General features: G+C 43.8%; 1 protein-coding gene and 1 pseudogene across 1 annotated transcript; both read left to right on the top strand.

The window, feature by feature from the left end:
• Positions 1-1,631: 1,631 nt before the first annotated feature.
• LOC123083475 (uncharacterized) lies at positions 1,632-4,037 on the top strand. Its single transcript, XM_044505512.1, has 3 exons — positions 1,632-2,453; positions 2,604-2,759; positions 3,540-4,037. The coding sequence occupies exons 1-3, from the start codon at positions 1,719-1,721 to the stop codon at positions 3,834-3,836; spliced, it is 1,188 nt and encodes a 395-aa protein (XP_044361447.1). The 5' UTR covers positions 1,632-1,718; the 3' UTR covers positions 3,837-4,037.
• A 1,786-nt stretch (positions 4,038-5,823) lies between these two features.
• LOC123084450 (disease resistance protein RPM1-like) lies at positions 5,824-10,381 on the top strand (annotated as a pseudogene).
• Positions 10,382-10,893: the final 512 nt, after the last annotated feature.

The following is a 10,893-nucleotide window of genomic DNA, read 5'->3' as shown; positions in this document are numbered from 1 at the left end:
AGTAGTAGTTTAATTAGTTTATGTCCTGCTATAGAGACGATTCTAGTACTTACCAAAATTGTCTAGCCCATCTTTTGGTTTAGGTTTCGTTTTGAATCTGTGATCATGTTCCGCCACTTGTTTCTCATGTTCCTTGCATGTGCGCCGCTCGGGCGGATGGCTGGTAACAACAAGTAGAGATGATCGCAATAGTCTTCAATGGAAGTGTTTCAACGCAAATCTATGATTCGACACAAGGGGAGCAAAAAAAATTATAAGCCTTAGTAGTTGAGTTGTCAATTTGTTCACACCTGAAGAGACAACTTGCTTGCGGAAATTTATGAGTAGCACAGTAATACGATAGCAGTGGTGATAATATAAGAAGGAATGGTAACAAGTTTGCAGAGTAAAGCAATATAGTGATTGTAACGGAAGTAACAATATTATGAAAAGTGTAGGCATGGACTAAGCGATGGGGTTGCTCACATGAGATTCAATATGCAACGAATAGCATAAGAATGAATCCTATAACTACTTAGGGCATAAGAATGAATCCGTAACTACTGTCGGTCATCCAATGCTATCCGCATACATTTCAAATCGGCTTTAAACAAACCGGGCGAATTACATGCAAACCGGATGATTTTCATTCTAACCCGATGAAAACATTTACATTTCAAGCATATTTTCAACTATACTATAACGGGCTGCAGTACAACTAGTCTACCGCCGGCCGTGGCAGATCTCCACTCCCACGACATGTATTTCCCATGTAGGATAACCCTCTCGTCAGACTGCCGGTAGTCCTGGAGGGATATGCTTCAGCGAGAGAGGAAGAATAGCCTCCCTCCGCTTCCGTGAAGCACGAATTAGAGTTAGTTTTTGGGTAGGGCAAGACGGTTGCCGTGGTCTACGCCCCCGCTCACCGGTCAAGACACGGGCTATGTAACCCGGCGGCGCGGTGGCGGTGGCCTTCGTAGGACCCAAGCGGCGGCGGCCTCCCATGATCCACTTGTCTTGGCTGTCCACATGGCCGAGGACTTGTCGGCCTCCGCCGACATGGCTTCTATCCCCACCTGCTTGACGTGTAGCCGCCATGGCTTTTATAGTAGGTCTCGGCACACGCACCGGTTTTATGGAGGTAGGCGGGCAGACGGATGAGTGCACAGTGGGCGGCGCTCTCGGCCGACCTGCCGCTTCAATGCCGGTGGGAGAGGGTCGGCGTTGGTGACGCCCGGTGCTAGGGCTTGCGGATCGTCGTCGCCGCCGGCCAGGAGAACGATGACACCGTGGTTTGGGTCTGTGGATCCCCGAATCGGAGGTAGGCCGAGCCCCTCCCCTCTCTTCTATCTCTTCTCCGACCTCAGCGCCGTAGTCTGGCGCGGCCAGAGCACTAGCAGATCGTTCTCTAATTATTTGCTTCCAGCAACCGAATCCATCGTTCCATTCCTGTCCGTATAATCTGATCCAATCCGCACAGTTCAGAGACCGGATTTGGCTTTGATTTGTTGTTTTCTCAATAGATTGCCAGCTGAACTTGCCAAAATCAAAAGAAATTGCGGGAGGGGACTGCTTCCGTGATGTCGCGGACGTAAACTGAACCTTACTTATTACTTATTCCTTGTCTGCACTTGTCGACGGGGTTCGCGGACGCCGCGCGCACGAGCGTGCTGTCGAGCAGGTGGAGACAGCTCTGGAGTGCTTGCGACAGAAGGGCCCTGGTCTTCACCAGAGAGACAATGTTCCGGCCCAGAAGCCCGGCGCAAGGCGAAGAAGACTTCGTCAGAAACGTCGACAGTGTGCTACGCCAGCTCAGTCCCACCGACCCCAGGGACAAGTTCGCGCTCGAGTTCAGGTTCATTCAATCCAAAGTGGAGTGCCATGTCGACCAATGGGTCGCCTTCTGCGCGGCGTCGACGGCGAAGGACATTGTGTTCGATTTTAATCCGGGGTCATGGGGCACCTACTGGTTCAGCTTCCCACTGAAGCATTTCAGAAATGGTTCTCCTGCCATCAGGTCTCTACACCTCATGTCTGTCGACCTGTACCCGCCGGTGGTGCCGCCTGATTTCCGCGGCTTCACAAACCTAAGAGAGCTCAAGCTCGACTCCGTGCTAGGAGATATCCATTGCCTGCTGCTGCCGGCCTTCTCTGTCCTCGAGTGGCTAAGCATCACACGCTGCACCCTCCACAGCTTCAGTACATCCCAGCCGCTGGGTCGGCTGCGTTACATGTGTGTCCAGTACTGTCATATGCACGAGCTTGAGGTGCAAGCTCCGAACCTTGCTAAGTTCGAGTTTGCCAGCTTTGAGGTCCATCCGGTGTTTGTGCTCGATGAATGCCTAGACATACAAGAGGTGACTGTCACGGTGCTAACAGAGGAGGATGTTTTCGACTACGCCTTTGCAAAGCTTCCTGCTGGCGGTATGTCGTATGCACGGAAGCTCTCGATGCGAATTGCTATTGATACCCAGGTGTGTTTGTTCAGTGCTGATTGAAGTTGATACCCCTGTTGTTGTGTTCTACTTCACTGTTGTTTGGCCTCTAAACATTTTCATTCCACCTTTATTGCCATTGTTGTCATCCCAGAATATTTCTCATGTCATTGTTGCACGATGTATCAGGTGCTTCAATTTGCAGGATGCCCCAGCAGCTTCATCAACCTGAAGCATCTTATATTGACCATGCATGTCCGTGTACGTTATGACTCTACCAGTGGCATCCTTCGTTTGGCTTCCCTTTTGGAGTTGGCCCCTGTTCTGGAACAACTGGAACTGCATGTAGGTTTCTCTCATTTCTCTCTTTTGCATTTACTTGGCCTTTTCTACTGTCATATGCATTTCTCCACCAAGTTAGAAATAGAGATAATATTATAATTCATTTTAATTTAATTCACTCCCTGTGTGTAGTTAGATGGAGTTTCAGCCACATACACTAGAATTAGGAAAGCTGCTTCCCTCATAGTGATTCCTTTTAACTGACGAGTTAGAATAAGGTAACCCATTCAATTAGTTAAGAGTATGATAGGAAAAGTCGTGAAGTTTTCATTGAATTTGTAAATGTCGTGTATTCTCACACAGTTAAGAAAGTCTAAAATAGTGGCATCTACTCTTAATGGAAGACTCTTTACCTGGACATAATTATTTGAATTATAATATGGCAATTATCTCAACAACAATGAATTAGTGTTTCTCTGTACTAACCTGGCTATCTAACCATGCTTCTTGGTTACTGACTGAAAATCATAAATACACCCTTGAGAACAACATGGCAATGGGCCAAGCTCCTTCCAAGCCGACGCTGTGCATTTGTCTTGCACGGGTGCACCGTTTCTGTGACTATGTAGCTATGTAGCCACATCGAGTGAAGTTTATTGTTTGACATTTTTTGGCATGGTGGTTATGTTTGTTTTAGTCTTTATTGTATTTATAAGTTTGTCTGCTGCTTTTTGTAGTAAAGATAAATATGACAAATTTACTTCTATTTTAGTTACCCTAGTACAAGTTAGTTGCCTTGGTGAAGAAATAGAAATGGATGAGTTGGTATATTTTACAATGCAGATGGAATGTCAGTACAGTGAGGGGGTGGAGAACATGTGGCTGAAGGAGTGGCCCCTGCCCATTCAGCCACACGATCATCTGAAGACGGTCCACATGAGCGGAGTCTACGGCAACATCGACCTACTCAATCTGGCGCTGCACTTTGCTCGATGCGCCATGGTGCTGGAGCGCATGGTGATTGGCCCGATGGTGAAGAAGAACTACGTGATGACTCGTGACTCACTGGAGGAGGGCCAACAAATGGCCAGGGAGCACCTTAGGGGAAAGGGGTTTGACGGCATTCTCACCTTCTTGTGAAGCTCCAAAACGGCTGCTGGCAAGCTTCAGGGTAAATGTTACACAGGTTGAAAGAAAGAACTGCGTTGCTCAGAATAGCTGGTAGACTGGCCAACATTGCCAAGTGCCAATAGAACAAAAAGTTGTATGGTTGCGGGCAGAGCTTGAAGCCAAGCCGTCTCTACTCCAACCTTAATTTTATTTGTAGCATCTTTCTGAAGAGGTGGGAATTGATAACTTTGTGTACTGTACAGTGCAGATACAATATTTGTACATATTTGTAGGGTTGCAAGCAGAGCTTGAAGCTCTTTTTTTTCTGTTTTGTTTTTATTTTCTTTTTTTGTTTATGTTTCTTTTTCTTTTCTTCTTTTTTGTTTTCATTTTTAAAATTTTTTATCTTTTCTATTTTTCAAAAAATGTTCACTTTTTAAAAAAATGTTTAATTTTCAAAAATGTGTTCGTGTTTTCAAATTTTGTTCCGGAGTTTCAGAATTTTTTTTGCGTTTTCAATTTTTGGTCGGTTGTTTCAAAAAATGTTTCCGATTTCAAGAAAGAATCACATATTCAAAAAATGTTCACTTTTTAAAAATTTGTTTGTGTTCTAAAATTTGGTTCGGGAGTTTCAAAAAATGTTCGGGTTTTCAAATTTTGTTCAGAATTTCAAAAAATGTTCCTGCATTCAAATTTTGTTCATAGATCCAAAAAATGTTGGTGCTTTTTAATTTTGCTCGGAGTTTCAAAAAATATTCATGTTTTCAAAATTTCAAAAATGTTCCCACTTTTTAATTTTTTTTGAAAGATTCAAAATTTCATGGTTTAAAAAAATGTTCGCAAATTTGAAGAACTATTTGCGTTTTAAAAAAAGGTCTCTTAAAAAAAGAGGGTGGTATAGTGGACCGAGAGCGCTACAGTACAGTCTTGCTGCAGTAGCCCGGGTTGCTACAGTGCCGCTGCCTCGCTACAGGCTTTCTTTTAGTTCGATCGCTCGCTACAGGCGACGATCCTGTGCGCTAGTGAGCCGGCCCAGTTGGGCGCTCCCTGCTCCCTGTTGAACAGTACAACAAGAAGAAAAAAAAAACTGATTTTGTTTACAGCTCACGTGTTCATGTCTTCTATGTGGGTGAAATTTTCATGGAAGAAACCATGAGGAATACACTTTTCTGGAGCAAAGAAATATTACATAAAAATAATTTAATGGAAGGGGTTAGGATGAACCAAAGCTATAATAAGTGGGCACTCCGGGGCGAGGGCCACACACCCTCGTTACGATGTTCAATATGGGAATGAAAATACATTTGATACGTGTCCGACCGGTGACTTACTCCATAACAGGGCATACCGAGCAATGGCGTGTCTAGCAATGATAAATCCGTTTGTTCTCTATCAATATTAAGTGTTTTGGGTTTTTAACAATTATTTATTCATTCCAGTCATTTCATATGGAATACAGTTGAAATGCGAAAAAGAAAACTTGTGTCTGGCCGAAGAACGGCCATTATTGTACCTCCCGCCCCGAGCATGCAAGGGAAGTTAGGCTAGTTTCGGTTGTGACAACGGCGTCTTCTTCTGGCGATTCTTGCTCTAGGGGTTGGAGCTATGGTAGCCTCGGCACCTCAAATGGTTTCATCCCTGGCATTGTCCAAATTGATTCTAAACGGAAATCGTGTTTCATCCGATTGCATTTTTTCTCTCTTTCAGTTCGGGGGTCCTCTTTGCGTTTTTCTGGTTTGTTCGGGCTTGTGATTTTTTTCGTGGGTGTATATCAGTTGGGTGGACACATTACTAATGACGAGGGTCAATAAGAATATGTCAAAAAAAAGGATCAATAAGCATTTTTTTTCCGCTAAAAATATACAGGTTTTGTATTTAACGAGCGTCCGTCCGCTCGTGAAACTCCTGGCGCGGCGGCATCTGCCTCGCTGATCCATGAATGGACGGCATGGATAACTTAGCCAATGTGCATCCCGTCATCTCCACTGCTTAGCTCCGGGCGGATGCACCGGGTGTCATGCCCAGCCCAGTGCGCCACGGTCATGCCCAGCCCAGTGCTCCGGACAGCCTCATGGATTTCGGCCTCCACGCGGAGAAGAAGCCGATCTGGGGGTGCATCCCCCGCGACCTATGTGATCGACGCGGTATCGCCATTGAAGTGAAGGAGCTAAGGGCAAAGGTTGAGGACGTCAGCAGCAGAAACCTGCGGTACCGCCTCATCAAGGAAGGTACATCTGGCTCCAAGCCTGCTGCTGCTGCTGCTGCAAAAAAGCAGGCCAGTCTTGCCAGCGCGGAAATGTTTGGCATCAATGAAGCAAGGCTTGCCGCCGTCGAGGAGGGGATACCCAAGGTGGATCTCGGTCAGCTGGTCACCAGCGGAGAGGAGAAGCTTGGCGTGATCGCGGTATGGGGAACTGGCGGTGATCTTGGCAAGGCAAACGAGATCAGGAAGGTCTATGATAGCAAACAAGTGTTTGACGAGTTTGGATGCCGTGCTTGGGTTAGGCTGATGCATCCTTTCGACCCGAAAGATTTCCTTCACAGCCTTGTAAGGCAGTTCTATGAAAATTCTCCAAAGGAAATTGAAAAGGCAGAAGAAGGGACAACTGTAGGTGGCAACGTCCTGACGAAGATGGAGAATATGGGACAAAGTGATTTGATTCGTGAGTTTAATGCACATGTTACTGACAACAGATATCTTGTTGTGGTTGATGATTTATCCACTATTGTCGAATGGGATTGCATCAAAAGTTTCTTCCCAAGAAACAAGAGAGGCAGCAGAATCATACTGTCAACATGCCAAGCAGAAATTGCAAGTTTGTGCCCGGATCAACCGCTCCAAGTAACAGAGCTTAAGCAGCTGTCGTCAGATCAAGCACTTTATCTGTTCCACCAGAAGGTAACACTTTCCATCAAGTGACCAGTGTACAGTCCTCTTATCAGTCCATGTTTTGTGAAATCTTTGCTTGTAATGATCCTCATAAATTAGACATATCTGCATTTTTAGGTAAGCATCAGAATCCCAAAGGGGCTTAGCAGAGACTAAAAAATAGATAAATTGTTTGAAGCCAGTGATGATAAATGTTAGGGTAGTTGGGTAGATTCTAAAGCCAATACGCTTAGTACCAACACTATGGAAACACCAGTCATAAATCCCAAAGCATGTATCACTAGCATATTGCAGTTTGTGCTAAATTAAAATTTTGTACAACATTGCTTATATATATTTTTCATAGATCTGCTTTATCTGTAGGTTACTACTGCATCAGGTGTTGCAGAGACTGGTTCAGACACGGCAAAAACTATCAATACTGAAAACAACCCAGCAACGATCACAAATGAAATAGAGAGGCAACAACCAAAGAGTGCCGTAGGCAATACAGTTAATAACTCACCTCCTGAAAAGAAGTTTAATCGCAGCATCACAAAGACAATGGTTGAGGAAGTGTGCACTGGGCGGGCAACAGACCAAGATCATGTTATCAATTTAGTTGGTGAACCAAAAAAGAATCAAGAAACTAAGGTGATATCAGTGTGTGGAATGGGAGGTCTTGGGAAGACCACTCTCGTTCGAAGCACCTACCGAAGCCAACAACTTGGTGGCTGGAAGCGTGCTTGGGTCACTGCACTACGCCCATTCAACCCTAAAGAGTTCATCAGAAGTTTAGCTTTGCAACTACTGAATGATGTCCCAGAAGAACCTACTGGAGCAACACCAACTGTAACAAAAAAGGAAAAAATAGCAACAATGGGACTTGAGCAGCTGGTCGAAGAATTAAATCTCCTTGTAAATAAAAGGTGCCTCATTGTTCTTGATGATATATCAACCACTGCAGAATGGGATTTGGTCAAAAGTTACTTGAAAAATGCCGGAACGGTCATAGTCACCACAAGGGAAAAAAATGTTGCCAAACATTGTTCAGGAGAAGGCACCAACTCGTATCATCTTGAAGGTCTGAATGATGGTGCTGCACTTGATCTCTTCAAAAAGAAGGTACTTTCTTTAAAATCTGATGTCTTTTCTTTCCTTTTGCATGAGTACTTTTTTTTGGTGGTATTCTTTTGCATGAGTTTGCCATCAGACAATATTATTAATTAAGAGTTTTGTTCAGATGTCTTAAGCACCCTATGATCATTTGTTGGTCATTTGCATTGAGGCATAAGATTGAGATTACTAGACTTATACTCCATAACTCCATTTACTAGATTGAGGTAGATTCCGATATATCAGGCTATCTACTTATATTTACAATAAGCAAATATACATATGATTTTATTGTGGAAGAAAAAGGGTGAAATATGAGAGTAGTCAATTGGTGTTATCTGCATTTAAATGTATTGATAAAGAAGAGCATGCATTTAAATGTATTGATAAAGAAGAGCATGCAATAGACTTTATTTGAATTCTTGTCTACAACAGTACTGAAGAAAAGCACATTGTTGCACAGTTCAACAACCATAAACTGAGCTTATTAGGCATAAACTGAAGCCATGAAACCATAAACTGAAGCCATGAAGCCATAAACTGAGCTTATTAGTTGCACATAGTTGCAGAAGCCACAAACTGAAGCGAGGTTGAAAAAAACAGATTTTTTTTACTCAAATAGTTATTATTTAATCCAAGTACTTAACAATATTAAATTATATTTATGTAGGTGTTTAAGGATAAGGCAGAAAAGGTTAATTTGGCCCTAGATATGGAGGAACAGGCAAAACTTATCTTAAAGAAGTGTGGTGGACTTCCCCTTGCAATATCAACTATAGGTGGATTCCTAGCCACGAGGCCTAAAACTGCTATTGAATGGAGGAAGATGCAGGGCCGTATTAGTGCTGAGTTGGAGATCAACCCAGAGCTTAGGACTATAAAGACAGTCCTTATGAGGAGCTATGATGGCTTACCCTACCACCTCAAGTTGTGTTTCTTATACATGTCTATATTCCCGGAAGACTACATAATTAAGCGCAAGCGTTTGGTGAGGCGATAGATTGCAGAGGGTTATTGTAAGGAGATGCAGGGCATGACAACAGAAGAAGTTGGTGACACCTACTTTGATGAGCTTGTAGACAGGAGTATGATTCTGCCAGGAGAAGGTGTAAACCATCATAGTGGAAAAAATGATTCTTGTCAGCTTCATGATATCATTCGTGAAATGTGCATCTCGAAGGCTAGGGAGGAGAACCTTGTTTTCACACTTGAGGAAGGATGTTGTTTGAGCAGTACACAGGGTCCAATATGCCATCTTGTCATTAGCAGCAATTGGAAAAGAGATGAAGATGTGTTTGATAATATGCTGGACTTGTCGCATGTGAGATCACTGACTGTGTATGGAGAGTGGAAACCATATTTCATCTCTAAGAAGATGAGGTTCCTCAGAGTGCTTGATTTGGAGGACACATTACGGTTCACAAATCACCATCTTGATGGAATTGGGCAGTTCTATCACCTCAGATACCTCTCTATTCAGAATGGTACTTATATTTGGTACCTTCCTAATTCTATTGGGGATTTGAGCCACCTCCAAACATTGGCTATCAGAGGCACGCATATATTTGAACTGCCAACAACCATCACCAAGCTTCGCAAGCTACAACACCTCCTTACAAGTTATCATTATATTCGCTTAACGAACAAACATGAAATGTTTGATTATCGGTTAGTGCAGAGGACCATGGAATGCAAACGCTTGGTGTTCAAGCAGGCCACTTTTTTGCTATCTCTAGCCAAATCATTTTGGAGTGCAGAACGTGCAGAACTTGGCTTGAACATGCACGATATGTTCAACGTGCACCATGCTCTTTGGGTGCGTTTACGAAATAGAGGTATAGAAGGTGTTATAGCTCCAAGAGGGACTGGAAAATTGACGTCCCTGCTAGCACTGGGTGTTGTCAATGTTACAAGGGGGCATGAAAAGGTCATAAAGGACCTCAGTTCACTTACCCAGCTGTGTAAGCTGGATGTGTGTTTCACGTTTATCAACAAGAACAACAGGGAGAAGTTCTGGTCTGCCATTGCTGCTCACAACCAACTACGTTCGTTGACAGTGCATGGCGATGTCATCGAAAAGGAATCCATAGATGGTTGTTTGGGAGGTGATTTGTTGCCACCAAAACACCTGGAGAGCCTCAAGTTGTTTGTCCCCCTAGACAGAGTACCACATTGGATGCATCACCTACAGAGTCTATCAAAGTTGGACCTAAAGGCCAGCGGATTGAGCGAAGCCGTTGACATACAAACCCTTGGGAGTCTGCCAAATCTTGCAGTTTTACGACTGCGGAACGAGGCAATTAAAATGAATCAGCTGCATTTCCTAGGTTCATCTTTCCCGAGCCTGCTGGTGCTCGAGCTTTCCTTCCTGTTCATGCTCAACCTTTTGAGGTTTGAAAAGGACGCAATGCCTAAGCTCGAGCTGCTACAAACTCATAAATACCTGGAGATGAAGGGGCTACAATTTCTCACGAACCTCAAGGAAATTCGGATGGATGGTTTAGGCATCAATAAGATGAAGATACAGTTAGGGAAGCAGTATGCGGAGCATCCAAATCTCAAGAACATCAGCTTGAAGCTGATTACCTGATGTATTCTGGCTGTGTTGCTCATGTCCTTCTTGCTCGGGCCCTCTCTTTGTAGCCTTATTTGCCTTAGTTACCCTTCTTCTCCTTGTAATCTGTTTCTTCGATTTGTCTATGTGTGCGGCACATGTCTACATCTCTTTGGGCTATGTGTATCTGTGTGCTTGCTCTGTTATCCTGTAAAATTGAGTACTCCATCCATCCATTCGTATCCGGATGAAGCTTCAGATATTGACATGGTACCCAATGTGTATCTTTGGCTGTTACTTTTGTACCAGATCGTCATCTGGACTTGTTGCGAGAAATTGATAAAGTTTTCCCGAGAATGTGTCCTGTAACAGGTCATTTAATTTTGTACCATGATGTTACAGATTTGTTGGACTCGTATGACATGGTAAACATGGAAGAGCAACAGACTTAACTTGATAACGCGATGGAATGTGGAGAGATAGAAGTTAGTAAGCACAGCGGCAATGAGGTTCTCTTCCAGAAGCTGCTGGATCTCTTTTCGTAGTGT

The sequence above is a fragment of the Triticum aestivum genome, chromosome 4A (genome assembly GCF_018294505.1).
Source record: "Triticum aestivum cultivar Chinese Spring chromosome 4A, IWGSC CS RefSeq v2.1, whole genome shotgun sequence".
In the NCBI taxonomy this organism is placed as follows: domain Eukaryota; kingdom Viridiplantae; phylum Streptophyta; class Magnoliopsida; order Poales; family Poaceae; genus Triticum; species Triticum aestivum.
This window is presented reverse-complemented; position numbering and strand designations above follow the sequence as displayed.